The sequence below is a fragment of the Coregonus lavaretus genome (assembly GCF_964263955.1).
Source record: "Coregonus lavaretus genome assembly, chromosome: 18".
NCBI classification, from domain to species: Eukaryota; Metazoa; Chordata; class Actinopteri; order Salmoniformes; family Salmonidae; genus Coregonus; species Coregonus lavaretus.
The window spans coordinates 49,559,379-49,580,151 of NC_140005.1; the positions used below are offsets into that span (position 1 = coordinate 49,559,379).

A 20,773-nucleotide genomic window follows, 5' to 3' on the forward strand; every position below is an offset into this window, starting at 1 on the left:
ATGAAAAACATGCTGAACATTGTGCAATACAAATGGGCTAAATAACAATGGGATTTAAATGTGTTTTCTAACATTTATAATACTTTGTATTAATATAATTATGAATAGTATTATTATAAATAATGTTTTGTTATTTGTATTACTTTTAATAATAAGGCTATTAACAATTTTCCTTTTTTGACATTGTTAAACAAAATTCTGCCAACATTTCCTAATAAAATGTGGTCCTCTGTAGCTCAGCTGGTAGAGCACGGCGCTTGTAACGCCAAGGTAGTGGGTTCGATCCCCGGGACCACCCATACACAAAAATGTATGCACGCATGACTGAAAGTCGCTTTGGATAAAAGCGTCTGCTAAATGGCATATTATTATTATTATTAAAATGTTACGAATTTCGTCCATTAGTGTGATTTTTTACAATTTTCATTGCAGGACTTTTATTTTGAAGGGAAATCGCCGAGGTCACTGATTTATTTTTGCTAGGTCTTGCTTATTCTTTCTGGCTTTTAAATATACATTCCTTCACCCTAGCAGGGCATAAAGTTGCGTTATTCCGTTATGCTGATGTAGTCGATCATTTGACCAATGACAACAGCTGTGATGGGCCGGGCTAAATGTTTAACCCGGCCCACATTTAACCTCTCCCGGTTCCGCGGTACGCAGCGAGGACTATCTCGCGCTCTTTGCAATCTGCGCTAGGTACCCCCCTATTCCGGGATTGCGAGTACTATCACACCAGTAATTATCAACAGCAAAAGAGAATGCCACAACGACTAAACATTAGTTAACCTGGTTCCCAGGAACCGTTTTCTGGCTGGACCGTCGTGACAGTAGCGTGTGTGTGAAGATGGCGACTGGAACGGGTTGGCAGCAACCGTACAATACCGCATCGGGCAATCCATGTATTATTACCAGTACAGGGAAATATAATTCATGGAACATGTTTTACGAGGCAGGTTTAACGATGGAATATACTCAAGACCTGCATCTGAAAATGAGTAAGAAAATAGCACAATTGACGAAGGTTTGTTGATGCGCACGTTTTCTTCTTGCAAGCTGTCACAGTACAGGCTCATGCGTTTATTTGTCCTGCTGGCAATAGAAATTATGTAATTCACTATAGATTCACCTAGGCTACAGTGTCTGTGTGATATGATTAGCAGAATTTAGTAAAGGCTACGTTGTTACAGTGAAAATCACACTGATGCTGAAGAAAAGCATTTAAATGTCCCTGGTGGAGTGGTCACTCATCGCTAAGGAAATATACAATTCAATGTTATTGTTGTCCTACCTAGGAATACTGTCATTCTGTTGAGGGCTGATACATTTGTGAACAGCAGGAAATACATTGTTTTACATAATTCCTGAAAGATGGTCTGTTATTATATCCTGTATGGATTAAATAGTCGTTCCATGTCAGCTACAGTAGGCAATAAAAACATTTAACTGACAGGATATTACTTTTGAATTGTTGTTTTCTGTTACTAGCCTTCAGAAAGTATTCACACCCCTTGACTTTTTCAAAATGTTGTTGTGTTACAGCCTGAATTTAAAATGGATTAACTTGAGATTGTGTGTCACCTGATCTACACACTACCCCATAATGTCAAAGTGGAATTTTGTTTATAGATTTTTTACAAATTAATTAAACATGAAAAGCTGAAATTACTTGAGTCCTTCCTAACTCAGTTGCTGGAAAGGGAGGAAACCGCTCAGGGATTTCACCATGAGGCCAATGGTGATTTTAAAACAGTTACAGAGTTTAATGGCTGTGATAGGAGAAAACTGAGGATGGATCAACAACATTTGGGGCAAACGCAACACATCACTGAGTACCACTCTTCATGTTTTCAAGCATAGTGGTGGCTGCATCATGTTATGGGGATGCTTGTCATCGGCAAGGACTAGGGAGTTATTTAGGATAAAAAGAAACGTAATAGAGCTAAGCACAGGCAAAATCATAGAGGAAAACCTGGTTTTGTCTGTTTTTCAACAGACACTGGGAGACAAATTCACCTTTCAGCAGGACAATAACTGAAAACACAAGGCCAAATATACACTGGAGTTGCTTACCAAGATGACATTGAATGTTCCTGAGTAGCCTAGTTACAGTTTTGACTTAAATTGTCATGAAAATCTATGGCAAGACTTGAAAATGGCTATCTAGCAATGATCAACAACCAACTTGAATGAGCTTGAATAATTTTAAAAAGAATAATGGGCAAATATTGTACAATCCAGGTATGCAAAGCTCTTAGAGACTTACCCAAAAACACTCACAGCTGTAATCGCTGCCAATCATGTAGCTGTAATCGCTGATTCAAACGTATTGACTCGGGGTTAAAAATGTATCTAATCAAGATATATTAGTGTTTTATTTGTCATGATTTTTTTTTAAATCTTAGAATTTTTCTTCCACTTTGACATTAGAGTATTGTGTGTGGATCGTTGACAAAAAATGACAATTCAATCCATTTTAATCCCACTTTTAACTTATAACAAAATGTGTAAGAAGTCAAGGTGTGTAAATACTTTCTGAAGACACAGTAAAGATTTTCGCATACCACAGACCGATATATTAATAAGGGGAATTCCATCAAATATACAGAACTTTTGTCTAATACCTTACTATAAGTACTGTAAAAACTGGATAATATTTGGTGTAATTATTGGTATCTTCATTGTAATGGAAAATTGTGAATTATGCAGTAATTTTTTGTTTTATCAAAAGGAAAATACTCTGAAACGTTTTACTGCAGCATACTGTAAATGATGGTGTATTGTTGGAAAATGTTGTGGGTGGGGAAAGAATTGCTATATTTTGAATGGTACTGTAATTCCACCCCACAGAATACAGTACCTTACCGTATATTTGGAGCGCCAAAAACCTTTTGACCACTAGTGGGTGCATGGTATTGTTGTTTCCGGCTCATTAAAATATTTTCAGGTGTGCCTTGTAAGAGGATATATTTGTTACACCCGTGAGTGAGAATGCTGTACCAATTTAACTCCTATGTGGTTATAGTTCCCCATCAATTTCAAATGTATAGGGGACAGATTGGAGTGGCAGCAAGACTTAAACCTTAAATGGTTGAGCATTTTGCTGTGTCCTTTTTGTCTGTTTTGTCCTGTAGTTGCTGCCAGTTTGGAAGCCTTTGTTAAGGCCTCTAGAAATGCAAGTGGTACAAAACACCAAATATTCATTAATATTCTGTAATGTTTGTTAACACTTTACCTAGCAGCCAGCCAACCTGCTTGCACCAATCCCTTTTATAATAAAAATCCCTTTAATTTATTCATCAATTCTTTCATTCATTCTGATAGCGTTTACTTTTTTTTTTACAGTATAATACAGTACATTTTACAGTATTGTACTGTGTGTCATTACACAGTACTTGCTTTGATACCGTATTTATATTACAGTAAGTGTACTGTAATATGAAATACAGACTTTTACTGCCACCGAGCTGCCTGTAAACTACTGTCAAATTCCAAGTAACCCCTTTACAGTGTTTTTTTATGCAGCACCCACCAACAAGCTGCTTGCTTGGCTAGTGGGAATGTCCTGAGCCAGCATAGAAAGGATTAAGAAAGGATTAGGAAGTGTATCCTCCTCCGCACATCCTCATACCCATATCATGTTAACACTATACTTGAACCCTTTGACATTTGGCCTAAAAACGGTCATAAAAGTGGCGTAAGGGATGTCGTTAACAGTCATGACAGATGATGACTGACTTTGGCAAGTTGACACCAGCTATCATGGCTGTTTTCTGTTGTTTCAGTGTTAAGACAATGTTGTGTGTAGCCTTTATGACTAAGCATTCAACAAAAGCGAACATTTATGTAACAATATCTAATTTCATGTCCTCCAAAGATTACTGATCAAACTCTCAAACTAATTCTCAAAATGCATCATGAGGGCAATTGTTCTGATGCTATTCAACCAGTGCCAGTGGGGTACACATTACATGTATTCTGTGGTTGTATAGATGAAGGGCAGGGTCATATTCATTAGTGCACAACAAACCATTTTGCAAAGTTCATGTAGTCCCTCCCATTTTCGGTCCATTTTCTGTCGTTTGGTGTCTAGTGAATACCACCCTGGTGACTGGAATCAATACAGATAATTATATCCCTTACTGTTCTGCAGAAATAATACAAATGGCGCCATCTGAAAAACAATGCTTCCTTGTTAGTAGTAAGCCATTGAGATCTTACATAATACAGACATTGGGTATCATTATTGTGGAAACCCTCCACAACTGTTTTTTCTGCGGAAAAGGGGAATAATCTTTCCCTCATCTTTCCATATTTGGCTTGTATTCAATAACTTGACACTAGTTTTACCAGATATACACTACATTACCAAAAGTATGTTGACACCTGCTCGTCGAACATCTCATTCAAAAATCATGGGCATTAATATGGAGTTGGTCCCCCCTTTGCTGCTATATCAGCCTCCACTCTTCTGGGAAGGCTTCCCACTAGATGTTGGAACATTGCTGTGGGGACTTGCTTCCATTCATCCACAAGAGCATTAGTGAGGTCGGGCACTGATGTTGGGCGATTAGGCCTGGCTCGCAGTCGGCATTCCAATTCATCCCAAAGGTGTTTGATGGGGTTGAGGTCAGGGCTCTGTGCAGGCCAGTCAAGTTCTTCCATACCGATCTCGACAAACCATTTCTGTATGGACCTCGCTTTGTGCACGGGGGCATTGTCATGCTGAAACAGGAAAGGGCCTTCCACAAACTGTTGCCACAAAGTTGGAAGCACAGAATCGTCTAGAATGTCATTGTATGCTGTTGCGTTAAGATTTCTCTTCACTGGAACTAAGGGGCCTAGCCCGAACCATGAAAAACAGCCCCAGACCATTATTCCTCCTCCACCAAACTTTACAGTTGGTACTATGCATTTGGGCAGGTAGCGTTCTCCTGGCATCCGCCAAACCCAGATTCGTCCGTCGGACTGCCAGATGGTTAAAATGTGATTAATCACTCCAGAAAACGCGTTTCCACTGCTCCAGAGTCCAATGTTGGCCGACGCTTGGCATTGCGCATGGTGATCTTAGGCTTGTGTGCGGCTGCTTGGCCATGGAAACCCATTTCATGAAGCTCCTGACGAACAGTTCTTGTGCTGACGTTGCTTCCAGAGGCAGTTTGGAACTCAGTAGTGAGCGTTGCAACTGAGGACAGACTATTTTTATGTGCTCCAGCACTCGGCAGTCCCGTTCTTTGAGCTTGTGTGGCCTACCACTTCGCGGCTGAGCCATTAGTGCTCCTAGATGTTTCCACTTCACAATAACAGCACTTACAGTTGACCGGGGCAGCTCTAGCAGGGCAGAAATTTGACACGCTGACTTGTTGGAAAAGTGGCATCCTATTGCGGTGCCACGTTGAAAGTCACTGAGCGCTTCAGTAAGGCCATTCTACTGCCAATGTTTGTCTATGGGGATTGCATGGATGTGTGCTCTATTGTATACACCTGTCAGCAACGGGTGTGGCTGAAATAGCCGAATCCACTAATTTGAATGGGTGTCCACATACATTTGTGTATATATAGTGTACAGTGAGGGAAAAAAGTATTTGATCCCCTGCTGATTTTGTACGTTTGCCCACTGACAAAGAAATGATAAGTTTATAATTTTAATGGTAGGTTTATTTGAACAATGAGAGACAGAATAACAACAGAAAAATCCAGAAAAACGCATGTCAAAAATGTTATAAATTGATTTGCATTTTAATGGAGGAAATTAGTATTTGACCCCTCTGCAAAAGATGACTTAGTACTTGGTGGCAAAACCCTTGTTGGCAATCACAGAGGTCAGACGTTTCTTGTAGTTGGCCACCAGGTTTGCACACATCTCAGGAGGGATTTTGTCCCACTCCTCTTTGCAGATGTTCTCAAAGTCATTAAGGTTTCGAGGCTGACGTTTGGCAACTCGAACCTTCAGCTCCCTCCACAGATTTTCTATGGGATTAAGGTCTGGAGACTGGCTAGGCCACTCCAGGACCTTAATGTGCTGCTTCTTGAGCCACTCCTTTGTTGCCTTGGCCGTGTGTTTTGGGTCATTGTCATGCTGGAATACCCATCTACGACCCATTTTCAATGCCCTGGCTGAGGGAAGGAGGTTCTCACCCATGATTTGATGGCACATGGCCCCGTCCATCGTCCCTTTGATTTGATGCGGTGAAGTTGTCCTGTCCCCTTAGCAGAAAAAGACCCCCAAAGCATAATGTTTCCACCTCCATGTTTGACGGTGGGGATGGTGTTCTTGGGGTCATAGGCAGCATTCTTCCTCCTCCAAACACGGAGAGTTGAGGTGATGCCAAAGAGCTAGATTTTGGTCTCATCTGACCACAACACTTTCACCCAGTTCTCCTCTGAATCATTCAGATGTTCATTGGCAAACTTCAGACGGGCATGTACAGGATCTCACAAAAGTGAGTACACCCCTCACATTTTTGTAAATATTTGAGTATATCTTTTCATGTGACAACACTGAAGAAATGACACTTTGCTACAATGTAGAGTAGTGAATGTACAGCTTGTATAACAGTGTAAATTTGCTGTCCCCTCAAAATAACTCAACACACAGCCATTCATGTCTAAACCGCTGGCAACAAAAGTGAGTACACCCCTAAGTGAAAATGTCCAAATTGGGCCCAATTAGCCATTTTCACTCCCCGGTGTCATGTGACTCGTTAGTGTTACAAGGTCTCAGGTGTGAATGGGGAGCAGGTGTGTTAAATTTGGTGTCATCGCTCTCACGCTCCCTCATACTGGTCACTGGAAGTTCAACATAGCACCTCATGGCAAAGAACTCTGAGGATCTGAAAAAAAGAATTGTTGCTCTACATAAAGATGGCCTGGGCTATAAGAAGATTGCCAAGACCCTGAAACTGAGCTGCAGCACGGTGGCCAAGACCATACAACGGTTTAACAGGACAGGTTCCACTCAGAACAGGCCTCGCCATGGTCGACCAAAAAAGTTGAGTGAACGTGCTCAGCGTCACATCCAGAGGTTGTCTTTGGGAAATAGACGTATGAGTGCTGGCAGCATTGCTGCAGCGGTTGAAGGGGTGGGGGGTCAGCCTGTCAGTGCTCAGACTATACGCCGCACACTGCATCAAATTGGTCTGCATGGCTGTCGTCCCAGAAGGAAGCCTCTTCTAAAGATGATGCACAAGAAAGCCCGCAAACAGTTTGCTGAAGACAAGCAGACTAAGGACATGGATTACTGGAACCATGTCCTGTGGTCTGATGAGACCAAGATAAACGTATTTGGTTCAGATTGTGTCAAGCGTGTGTGGCGGCAACCAGGTGTGGAGTACAAAGACAAGTGTGTCTTGCCTACAGTCAAACATGTTGGTGGGAGTGTCATGGTCTGGGGCTGCATAAATGTTGCCGGCACTGGGGAGCTACAGTTCATTGAGGGAACCATGAATGCCAACATGTACTGTGACATACTGAAGCAGAGCATGATCCCCTCCCTTCGGAGACTGGGCCGCAGGGCAGTATTCCAACATGATAACGACCACAAACACACCTCCAAGACGACCACTGCCTTGCTAAAGAAGCTGAGGGTAAAGGTGATGGACTGGCCAAGCATGTCTCCAGACCTAAACCCTATTGAGCATCTGTGGGGCATCCTCAGACGGAAGGTGGAGGAGTGCAAGGTCTCTTAACATCCACCAGCTCTGTGATGTCGTCATGGAGGAGTGGAAGAGGACTCCAGTGGCAACCTGTGAAGCTCTGGTGAACTCCATGCCCAAGAGGGTTAAGGCAGTGCTGGAAAATGATGGTGGCCACACAAAATATTGACACTTTTGGCCCAATTTGGACATTTTCACTTAGGGGTGTACTCACTTTTGTTGCCAGCAATTTAGACGTGAATGACTGTGTGTTGTGTTAATTTGAGGGGACAGTAAATGTACACTGTTATACAAGCTGTACATTCACTACTTTACATTGTAGCAAAGTGTCATTTCTTCAGTGTTGTCACATGAAAAGATATACTCAAATATTTACAAAAATGTGAGGGGTGTACTCACTTTTGTTGCCAGCAATTTAGACGTGAATGACTGTGTGTTGTGTTATTTTGAGGGGACAGCAAATGTACACTGTTATACAAGCTGTACATTCACTACTTTACATTGTAGCAAAGTGTCATTTCTTCAGTGTTGTCACATGAAAAGATATACTCAAATATTTACAAAAATGTAAATGGTGTACTCACTTTTGTGAGATACTGTATATGTGCTTTCTTGAGCAGGGGGACCTTGCGGGCGCTGCAGGATTTCAGTCCTTCACGGCGTAGTGTGTTACCAATTGTTTTCTTGGTGACTATGGTCCCAGCTGCCTTGAGATCATTGACAAGATCCTCCCGTGTAGTTCTGGGCTGATTCCTCACCGTTCTCATGATCATTGCAACTCCACGAGGTGAGATCTTGCATGGAGCCCAAGGCAGAGGGAGGTTGACAGTGCTTTTGTGTTTCTTCCATTTGCGAATAATCGCACCAACTGTTGTCACCTTCTCACCAAGCTGCTTGGCGATGGTCTTGTAGCCCATTCCAGCCTTGTGTAGGTCTACAATCTTGACCCTGACATCCTTGGAGAGCTCTTTGGTCTTGGCCATGGTGGAGAGTTTGGAATCTGATTGATTGATTGCTTCTGTGGACAGGTGTCTTTTATACAGGTAACAAACTGAGATTAGGAGCACTCCCTTTAAGAGTGTGCTCCTAATCTCAGCTCGTTACCTGTATAAAAGACACCTGGGAGCCAGAAATCTTTCTGATTGAGAGGGGGTCAAATACTTATTTCCCTCATTTAAAATGCTAATCATTTTATAACATTTTTGACATGCGTTTTCCTGGATTATTTTGTTGTTATTCTGTCTCTCACTGTTCAAATAAAACTACCATTAAAATTATAGACTGATCATTTCTTTGTCAGTGGGCAAACGTACAAAATCAGCAGGGGATCAAATTCTTTTTTCCCTCACTGTATCTGTCAGACACCATACTGACGCAATTTCACCTATATAAACTCTGAGTGAGGCCATATCATTGCATAGTGTTTCATTTGTGTTAGGAAGTTGACACGATTCTGTATGAGCCAGATGTTCACCTTGGATTGAAAAATCGATTTACACATCTTATCCAAATCTATCTGTTTTTGCATGATGAGGACAGTCACAAAGAAATTCCTATCTCAGCAAAATGAATGAAAGAGGATGTATGGAGTATGTTCGTGCTCTGTTCACATCTTGGGATGTGTGGTTGCTGTTTGATGATGCACTCATGTTTTGGAACAGTGCCCCATTGGCCTCTCTTATTGACAGAGACCCACAATGCCCATCACTTAAAGAGATAACCTAATGTGATCTGAGAAAAGTTTGATGTCCTCTGATGCTCTGGCCTTGCTCTTTCTCGGGATGTATTCCAAATGGCACCCTATTCCATATTTATCACACTACTTTTGAAAAGTAGTGCACTATAGAGGGAATAGGGCGCCATATGGGATGCAGAGTTGGTTTCTGTCGCTCTCATTCATACATACTCACTCACATAAACACTCCCACATACCTATGTACTAACATACATACTCATGTACACACACACTGGTACACAGTCCTCTGGCATACTTTCAACAACACTACCCTTCTCATCGTGTGTCAGAACTGCTTAATGTGATTATACAACCAATCAATCAAAACTAGCTAATGATCTCAGTCGTAAACACATTGGATTAATTAATGTTTTGCAGGGGGGTAGAGTTGAATGTTAGTCTTAATGGAAGGAAAAGTCTGCAAAACAGTGAGTCTGCCCAGTAGCAGTGGATTTCCTGGGAAATAAAAACATTTAGGATGAATTTATGATCATTCAGAACAGTTGACACATGGCTGCAAGATTCGGCTTTGAAGCAAGTCCTTTGAGCAGCAGTAGAAAGCCAATCAGGGAATTTAGTTATGGAGTGACCTGGCAAAAGTGAGGAATGTAGCACAAATCAGCAACATCGTAGATGAGGTAAACAGGCAGAGCCATAAGGGTGTGTTCATATCTAAAGCTTTTGTTTTTAATTAACAATTTCCTAATTTGTTAGTTATGTGTCATCTATGATTTACTAACTTTGATTAGATATTCATCACAATCTCTTTTGATGCTGTAAGGATCCTTAACTCTATCCTCATATTTTTCCTCTTCCTTCTCTTCTTGCTCTAGGTTATCTACGCCCTCAACACGAAGAACGACGAGCATGAGGACGAGATGGAGTCGCTGCGGGAGGCCCACGAGGACGAAGTGCAGCACATTGTGACGGAGACACATGACAAGATCATGCAGTATAAGAGCAAGATGGTCGACGAGGTTGACCTGAAGCGCCGTCTGCAATCGCTGGAAGAGTCGGTGGAGCTGCACGAGCACATGAAGCGGCAGGCACTGGCTGAGTTTGAGATGTACCGCCAGCGCATGGAGGACTCGCAGCTGTGCACCGAGGCGCAACACACGCAGCGCGTGGTCTCCATGTCACGCGAGGTGGAGGAGATGCGCCGCGACTTTGAGGAGAAGCTGCGCTCCTTTGGCCAGGCACAGGCCCAGTTCGAGCAGGACAAGCGGCGGGCCATTGACGAACTACGCGCCGCCCACCGGCAAGAGGTCCAGGAGTTGCTCCACAGCCAGCAGAACCAGAGCGCCAACTCCACCGTGGATCAGGAGAAGCTGGCTGAGCTGCACAGGGCCGAGGTGGAGGCCCTCATGGAGCGGGTGGAGGAGCTGACCAAGGGCAAAGTACGTCTGGTGGAGGAATACGAAGCCAAGCTCACCAAGGCTCAGGGCTACTACGAACGCGAACTGGAAGCCATGAGGCGCACACAGCAGCTGACTGCCGAGAAACTGCTGGCCTGGAAGAGGACGGAGGTGGAGCTGAGGAAGGAGTTCCAGGTGCAGGAGGCGGCGCTCCAGAGGACACTGGGAAAGCTCCGGGCTGAGCTGCAGAGGGCACAGGAGGAGGCGAGAGAGAGCAGGGACAAGACCAACAGGCTGCAGGCTTCCCTCACCAATGCAGAGGGCATCATTAAGGTAAAATTCTTATGCATATTCATGTGTGCGTTTTTGTGTCTACAGCCCTGTTTGTATATGTTTCCGGTATGATTCATTGTACATTGGTATAAATGCCTACACGTAGAAGCGGGAGGATTTGCAGGCAGAGACAAATAAATGGGTTATCAATATTTATCCTATTTCCAGACAATATAGCCTATAGCCCAGGGCTGCCCAACCCTCTTCCTGAAGATCTACCGTCCTGTGGGTTTTCAGTCCAACCTGATTCTACTTATTAGCTGCTCAACAAGACCTTAACTAGCTGAATCAGAGTTGGACTGAAAACCTACAGGACAGTAGATCTCCAGGAAGATGGTTGGGCAGCCCTGCTACAGCCGAATCATATTTTGGAAGTTAATTTCCTTGGAAAGATATCTGCCCCGTGCTCCTCCTTCCATTCATATACATGTATCCTACTCTATTTAATTGAGACCACACAGGCGTATTCGATCTCGCACGCCCATTAAGAGAGTAGACACTTGACTTAAGCTATGTTTGGCATATACTGTACCTTTTAGGAGCTGGACGATTTGCAGGCAGAGACAAATAAATGCGTTATCAATATTTATTTCCAGACAATGTAGTAAACTATAGCCAAATCATATTTAAGAAGTGAATTTCCTTGGAAAGAACTAAACTGCCCTGTGCTTCTCCGCCAATGCATATAGCCTACTCTATTTAATTGAGACCACACATATAGGCACACTTGATCTCGCATGCCCGACTAGGAGAGGAGAGTAGGGTACTGAACTTCAAGCATCGAATGTTGAGAGTTTGTGAATAGTGCGGTCTGACCGCCAGCTCCTGCCTGCAGCATGAAAAATGTAGATTGTGCCGCAATAATGTCTGTCTGGGCCTGCGGTATCCGCAAGAATGCAGCTCTACCTGGAGCTCTGGAGTCCAGAGTACTGATGGTTCTCTTTTATCCCTGGTAGTTTATTGATTGATTCATGTCACTGATTGGCCAGAGATTCCATTTACCAGCTGTGAAATAATAATTGATTATATGGGAAGAATGAAAACCAGCAATACTTTTGACCTCAAAAGATTTGACAAACTATACTACAGTACTACAAACTAAACTACAGTATTAAAGCGTTCTTGTTGCTGTTCCTTGACCTGATCCTTGACCTGATGTCTCAGAACTTGCACAAGCAGCTGGAGGAAGCCATCCAGGATGGGGAGATCTGGGTGATGCAGCTGAAGGACACGGAGTATGAGCTGGAGGGGAGCCGAGATCGAGTGCAGCAGCAGGCTACTGAGATCCTCCACAAAGCCAGTGAGATATTAAACCTCCATTTTGCTTGAGGGTTTGGATAGAGAATACTAATATGCATTGCTAATTGGCATAATGCTGCCTGTTGGTTTGTAACTGTACGTTTTCCTGGCATAGGGGGGGATAGTGAATATAAGCTTGTCTGGCCAGATAAAAGAACATGTTCTTTTTTGACGAAAGAAGCCTATGTACGTTTTCTTTCTTTAATAGTTTTTTGTGTGCTTATTTTTTCCCCCTTATTCGCACAGGACTAGTATTACTAGAGAACATTGGTTATGTAATTATTACCCCAGAATATCTGTTATTCCAGAGGACGATTTGTACGGGATAGTTTTTTCCAAACTGCCCCCTGTAATTCAATATATATATATATATAATTTTTTATTTTAACCCCTTTTTCGATCTTGTCTCATTGCTGCAACTCCCAAACGGGCCCGAGTCATGCGTCCTCCAAAACTTCACCCGCCAAATCGCGCTTCTCAACACCCGCCCACTTTACCCAGAAGCCAGCCGCACCAATGTGTCAGAGGAAACCCCATTCAACTGACGACCGAGGTCAGCCTGCAGGCGCCCGGCCCGCCACAAGTAGTCGCTACAGCGCGATGAGCGAAGTATAGCCCCCCAGGCCAAACACTCCACTAACCCGGACTACGCTGGGCCAATTGTGCGCCGCCTTATGGGACTCCCGATCATTGCCGGTTGTGACACAGCCTGGGATCGAACCTGGGTCTGGAGTGACGCCTCTAGCACTGCAATGCAGTGCCTTAGACCGCTGCGCCACTCGGGAGGCCCTTTCTAATGTTTTTCAATAAATTGCCTGGTTTTTATTGTAGGCGTAAAGATATTTCAACATGTCCTGGCGATAACAGGCTACACTGATAACTCGAGCTTGGCTCCCAAGTTTCTAAACCATACCAAACCATCTTTGCTATAGTGTCGCCATACTATTTGAATTGAGGAAGTGTGATCATAATCATTATTTCAGCGATCCGTAGTGGACATCCTAATTGCCCCCCAGCCTGCAGATGTGAGCTAAACAGTGCACTAGCACTTGAGATGTTTTTGCCGATGTTCAATTTATTGGCACAAAACGTATAAACAAAGCATTCACTGCGAAAGTTGATACATGTAAGCATACAACATTTATCGAATCAGTTATTGTTTTCTTGCTCAAACAGCGCACAACACCTGTCAAACTCCGACATTTCTCTCAAAATACAGGGATGTCGATTCGCACAGGACTAGTACTATCAAAGGACCTTGGAGTTAGTCGAAAAACCTTTTTTTTTCATTTGGAATTATTACTCTCCTGCTATGTAAAAATGACCGACATGGCAGATTCAGATGGGACTTGAATTACGGATGTGGTGATTTGTGCTCGTGTATCTCCCCCAGTAAAACTAATCTTGTGCGAATACGTCTAAGCTTGGCTGGTCAGATAAGAGAACATAATATTTTTTTTACCAAGAGGGATAGGCTGAAAAAATTAAGTGGGGCAATGTGCTTTTACCTTTGAGAAAAGGTTGTTATGCAGATTGACAAGGGTTATTCGAGGCCAGTTTGATCAGCCTTTTATATTCTCCATCAAAGTGCCAAGTCCTTCTTCATTTTGTACTTCACTTTGCAGTGCTTTGAATAATTAATGCAGTAAAAGCAGTAAGACATTGTTGGAAAAAATGCATTGTTTTATTTAACTTTTAAGCTAATTTAGCACTTTACTTAACTTTACAGTGAGATTTTAACCACAAGGACACTTCGTGGACTTTTGAGTGCTGGCTCAGTGTTCATCCCACTTTCGAATATTCTGACAGAACAGATGTTCAGTGTCTGATATGAAGCATTGCCCATTTAACTTCCCTTTCTGGCCATGTGTGCCTCCAGGTCAGATAGGCTCTCTACAGGCCACCCATATGAGCCACGAGGCCACAATCAGGGACCTAGACTTGGAACAGAGCCGCCTGAGGGAGAAGATCCTCAGGCTGGAGGAGGAGAGGGAGAGCCTGCTCAACCAGAGCCAGGCCACCGACGAGCAGCACAAACAGCAGGTCCTCTCCCTGGAGCAGGTATTCAACTTCTCTCAGTTTGTAAGATGTGCTGAATTTTATCTTTAGCTTCTCATAGTGTCTCAGTGTTTAGTAGATCCGGACACTGGGAAAACAGTGGGAAGTTTCACAGATAGCAAGCATATATTTGGCAAAAAACATTATATACAGTGGGGAGAACAAGTATTTGATACACTGCCGATTTTGCAGGTTTTCCTACTTACAAAGCATGTAGAGGTCTGTCATTTTTATCATAAGTACACTTCAACTGTGAGAGACGGAATCTAAAACAAAATCCAGAAAATCACATTGTATGATTTTTAAGTAATTAATTTGCATTTTATAGCATGACATAAGTATTTGATCACCTACCAACCAGTAAGAATTCCGGCTCTCACAGACCTGTTAGTTTTTCTTTAAGAAGCCCTCCTGTTCTCCACTCATTACCTGTATTAACTGCACCTGTTTGAACTCGTTACCTGTATAAAAGACACCTGTCCACACACTCAATCAAACAGACTCCAACCTCTCCACAATGGCCAAGACCAGAGAGCTGTGTAAGGACATCAGGGATAAAATTGTAGACCTGCACGAGGCTGAGATGGGCTACAGGACAATAGGCAAGCAGCTTGGTGAGAAGGCAACAACTGTTGGGGCAATTATTAGAAAATGGAAGGAGTTCAAGATGACAGTCAATCACCCTCGGTGTTGGGCTCCATGCAAGATCTCACCTCGTGGGGCATCAATGATCATGAGGAAGGTGAGGGATCAGCCCAGAACTACATGGCAGGACCTGGTCAATGACCTGAAGAGAGCTGGGACCACAGTCTCAAAGAAAACCATTAGTAACACACTACGCCGTCATGGATTAAAATCCTGCAGCGCACGCAAGGTCCCCCTGCTCAAGCCAGCGCATGTCCAGGCCCGTCTGAAGTTTGCCAATGACCATCTGGATGATCCAGAGGAGGAATGGGAGAAGGTCATGTGGTCTGATGAGACAAAAATAGAGCTTTTTGGTCTAAACTCCACTCGCCATGTTTGGAGGAAGAAGAAGGATGAGTACAACCCCAAGAACACCATCCCAAACGTGAAGAATGGAGGTAGAAACATCATTCTTTGGGGATGCTTTTCTGCAAAGGGGACAGGACGACTGCACCATATTGAGGGGAGGATGGATGGGGCCATGTATTGCGAGATCTTGGCCAACAACCTCCTTCCCTCAGTAAGAGCAATGAAGATGGGTCGTGGCTGGGTCTTCCAGCATGACAACTACCCGAAACACACAGCCAGGGCAACTAAGGAATGGCTCCGTAAGAAGCATCTCAAGGCCTAGCCAGTCTCCAGATCTGAACCCAATAGAACATCTTTGGAGGGAGCTGAAAGTCTGTATTGCCAAGCGACAGCCCCGAAACCTGAAGGATCTGGAGAAGGTCTGTATGGAGGAGTGGGCCAAAATCCCTGCTGCAGTGTGTGCAAACCTGGTCAAGACCTACAGGAAACGTATGATCTCTATAATTGCAAACAAAGGTTTCTGTACCAAATATTAAGTTCTGCTTTTCTGATGTATCAAATACTTATGTCATGCAATAAAATGCAAATGAATTACTTAAAAATCATACAATGTGATTTTCTGGATTTTTGTTTTAGATTCCGTCTCTCACAGTTGAAGTGTACCTATGATAAAAATGACAGACCTCTACATGCTTTGTAAGTAGGAAAACCTGCAAAATCGGCAGTGTATCAAATACTTGTTCTCCCCACTGTATATTGATTGGCATGGCATTGTCAAAGGTTGTTAGCTGTCATTTTGCCAATATTTATGCAACTGTGGAATTCTGTTTTCGATGATGCCAATGTTTGCAGAACGTATGCTTGCGTTCTAGGTTAGCTGTCCCCTCAGGCAGGTACCCGCCAGGGAGCAAGTACAAAACAGAAGAGTTCTGTATCTCAACCCTTTTCTTATTATGTAATATTCATTGTAGATATTGATGCTGGGCCAGATACAGTGAAACATCTCAAGTTTCACAGTAGATCCAAACAACGGGGGAAGTTTAGCGAAGAAGCTTAGCCCTTCTATCTTATGTTTAAAACCCCCTAGAGTCGATTTCCGTGGCCCCATGGAAATCGAATTAGCATAATACAAATATTTCAGTTTAAGCTAGAGATATCAGTTTTTTTGCATTGGATGCGTCTCAATCCACCGCATCCACCGATGTCGCACTTCCGCATCTGCGGTGAAAGGTGACAGCGCTAGAGCGGTCTTTGTCAAACCATCAGACATCCCACATATCGGTCTTCTTACAAAATCGTCTTTAGCATCTGCACGGTTTGGCCTATTATGACCCCTCTGTGGAAAGATGAGACTCTCGCGAACACGATGGTGTTCTCTGTTTTGCTCTAGGGCACCCACAGGCCTCACAAGACTCGTCTGAAGGTCCCCCCGGTACCTGTTGAAAAAATGAATGGAAGTACTGTATGACTGTATATGGAGACCGTAAGCTGCCAAAAAAAAGCGGTTAAATACTGTACATGTAATTTTTTAAAACAAAAATAACGATTCAGAACAAATTTCCTTTAGATTTTTTGGAGGACTCTCAGTTGTACCATGTAGTGAATCTGTTATTCAATGCATTTGTATGGGCTTGTCATCAAATCAGTTGTTTTTGATAGCCCCCTAGGGCTTAGACTGTAGATTTATATATATTTTTTACATTTAGTCATTTGTGGCAATGGTATGACAGATGGCAGATGCAATAGTTGATACATGTTAGCGATCTGACCTCCCAGCTAGTGGTGAAATTAAACAGAAATTCCAATTAAATAATTGAAAAAAATGCTATTTTTATTTCTCAAGAAAGCGAAAAGGAGAAATAACTTCCCAACCCTGATTGTCTGGCAAACCCTCTACATCTCTATCTTTATTCACACTGCATATATGAGGTCAAACTCCTGGGATTTATTTGCATCTGATAAAATAACGATACAATGTCCCGGCAGTTATTTATTGGCAAGATACACAATATATACAAATGTATGTGGACATCCCTTCAAATTTGCGGATTCAGCTATTTCAGCCACACCCGTTGCTGACAGGTGTATAAAATCAAGCACACAGCCATGCAAACTCCATAGACAAACATTGGCAGTAAAATGGCCTTACTGAAGAGCTCAGTGACTTTCAAAGTGGCATCGTCATAGGATGCCACCTTTCCAACAAGTCGGTTCGTCAAATTTCTGCCCTGCTAGAGCTGCCAGGTCAACTGTAAATGCAAGGAGAAACTACAGCTTAGCCGCGAAGTGGTAGGCCACACAAGCTCACAGAACGGGAGTGCTGAAGGGCTTAAAAATTGTCTGTCCTCGGTTGCAACACTCACTAACAAGTTCCAAACTGCCTCTGGAAGCAACGTCAGCACAATAACTGTTCGTCGGGAGCTTCATGAAATGGGTTTCCATGGCCGAGCAGCCGCACACAAGACTAAGATCACCATGCGCAATGCAAAGCGTTGACTGGAGTGGTGTTTAGCATAGTGCCAACAGTAAAGTTTGGTGGGGGAGGAATAATGGTCTGGAGCTGTTTTTCATGCTTCGGGCTAGGCCCCTTAGTTCTAGTGAAGGGAAATCTTAACGCTGCAGCATACAGTGACATTCTAGGCGATTCTGTGCTTCCAACTTTGGCAACAGTTTGGAGAAGGCCCTACTTGTTTCAGCATGACAATGCCCCTGTGCGCAAAGCGAGGTCCATACAGTGAGGGAAAAAAGTATTTGATCCCCTGCTGATTTTGTACGTTTGCCCACTGACAAAGAAATGATCAGTCTATAATTTTAATGGTAGGTTTATTTGAACAGTGAGAGACAGAAGAACAACAAAAAAATTCAGAAAAACGCATGTCAAAAATGTTATAAATTGATTTGCATTTTAATGAGGGAAATAAGTATTTGACCCCTCTGCAAAACATTACTTCGTACTTGGTGGCAAAACCCTTGTTGGCAATCACAGAGGTAAGATGTTTCTTGTAGTTGGCCACCAGGTTTGCACATATCTCAGGAGGGATTTTGTCCCACTCCTCTTTGCAGATCTTCTCCAAGTCATTAAGGTTTCGAGGCTGACGTTTGGCAACTCGAACCTTCAGCTCCCTCCACAGATTTTCTATGGGATTAAGGTCTGGAGACTGGCCAGGCCACTCCAGGACCTTAATGTGCTTCTTCTTGAGCCACTCCTTTGTTGCCTTGGCCGTGTGTTTTGGTTCATTGTCATGCTGGAATACCCATCCATGGTTCTCATCCAAGAGGTTCTCATCCAAGATTTGACGGTACATGGCCCCGTCCATCGTCCCTTTGATGTGGTGAAGTTGTCCTGTCCCCTTAGCAGAAAAACACCCCCAAAGCATAATGTTTCCACCTCCATGTTTGACGGTGGGGGTGGTGTTCTTGGGGTCATAGGCAGCATTCCTCCTCCTCCAAACACGGCGAGTTGAGTTGATGCCAAAGAGCTCCATTTTGGTCTCATCTGACCACAACACTTTCACCCAGTTCTCCTCTGAATCATTCAAATGTTCATTGGCAAACTTCAGACGGGCATGTATATGTGCTTTCTTGAGCAGGGGACCTTGCAGGCGCTGCAGGATTTCAGTCTTTCACGGCGTAGTGTGTTACCAATTGTTTTCTTGGTGACTATGGTCCCCGCTGCCTTGAGATCATTGACAAGATCCTCCCGTGTAGTTCTGGGCTGATTCCTCACCGTTCTCATGATCATTGCAACTCTACGAGGTGAGATCTTGCATGGAGCCCCAGGCCGAGGGAGATTGACAGTTATTTTGTGTTTCTTCCATTTGCTCATAATCGCACCAACTGTTGTCACCTTCTCACCAAACTGCTTGGCGATGGTCTTGTAGCCCATTCCTGCCTTGTGTAGGTCTACAATCTTGTCCCTGACATCCTTGGAGAGCTCTTTGGTCTTGGCCATGGTGGAGAGTTTGGAATGTGATTGATTGATTGCTTCTGTGGACAGGTGTCTTTTATACAGGTAACAAGATGAGATTAGGAGCATTCCCTTTAAGAGTGTGCTCCTAATCTCAGCTCGTTACCCGTATAAAAGACACCTGGGAGCCAGAAATCTTTTTGATTGAGAGGGGGTCAAATATTTATTTCCCTCATTAAAATGCAAATCAATTTAGAATTTTTTTTACATGCGTTTTTCTTGATTTTGTTGTTGTTTTTCTGTCTCTCACTGTTCAAATAAACATACCATTAAAATGATAGACTGATCATTTCTTTGTCAGTGGGCAAACGTACAAAATCAGCAGGGGATCAAATACTTTTTTCCCTCACTGTACAGAAATGGTTTGTCGAGATCGGTGTGGAAAAACTTGACTGGCCTACACAGAGCCCTGACCTCAACCCCATCGGTCATGTAGTGTACATAGTTTATGATTTCTTTAGCGGAATTTTAAAAACATGTGGTTCCACTAGTAACACTGCATAAACTGCTGTGCTATGATGAAGGTGGACCATCTGCTCTCCAAGGGGAGGGTACATTCATCTATTAGATTTCAGCTGTGGTTCATTTCATTACAGCCATCACATGTACATTTTTCATGTGTCTTTTGCCCCCCCCATGACAAGTCCCTTCGTGAGGAGAGGCAGGGCTATGAGAAGGAGCTAGCAAGGCTGAGGGCCAAATATGAAGAGGAGGCTGTGAGATTCAAAGAGGCCCAGGCACAGGCCCTGGAGGAGCTGTCGGAGAAACACAGGGCGACGCAGGAGAGTGCACAGAACGCTGCAGAGAAGGAGAAGAATCTATTGATGGCTGTGAGTATAGTGCACCCACACTGCCCTACACACTGTTGTATACACACTATTTAATACACTATCCATGCTACACTCTGTACACACAACACACACGGACACATGGACACAGACACACAGACACACGCACACACACACACACACAACCATACTCAAGCCCAGTGTTTATTCATACATTCATATACACAATGAACTGAGTACACACCCCCATACCTACAGTACATATATTGCCTTCAGAAAGTATTCACACCCCTTGACTTTTTCCACATTTTGTTGTGTTAGTCTGAATTTAAAATGGATTAAATTGAGATGTTTTGTCACTGGCCTACACACAATACCCCATAATGTCGAAGTGAAATCATGTTTTTCAAAATGATTACAAATGTATTAAAAATTAAAAGCTGAAATATCTTGAGTCAATATTTATTCAACCCATTTGTTATGGCAAGCCTAAATAAGTTCAGGAGTAAAAATTAGCTTAACAAGTCACATAATAAGTTGCATGGACTCGCTCTGTGTGCAATAATAGTGTTTAACATAATTTTGAATGA

The 20,773-nt window shown here is 43.2% G+C and overlaps 1 protein-coding gene across 1 annotated transcript in view; it reads left to right on the top strand.

Annotated features, from left to right (window-relative positions):
- The first annotated feature begins 669 nt into the window (after window positions 1-669).
- fam184aa (family with sequence similarity 184 member Aa) overlaps window positions 670-20,773 on the top strand; it is a 113,942-nt gene continuing 93,838 nt past the window's right edge. The window contains exons 1-5 of the mRNA XM_084182127.1: window positions 670-1,024; window positions 10,224-11,078; window positions 12,243-12,378; window positions 14,257-14,438; window positions 20,040-20,225. Of these exons, the coding sequence (XP_084038253.1) occupies window positions 848-1,024; window positions 10,224-11,078; window positions 12,243-12,378; window positions 14,257-14,438; window positions 20,040-20,225 (1,536 nt within the window). The 5' untranslated portion in view covers window positions 670-847. The remainder of the gene's footprint in view (window positions 1,025-10,223; window positions 11,079-12,242; window positions 12,379-14,256; window positions 14,439-20,039; window positions 20,226-20,773) is intronic.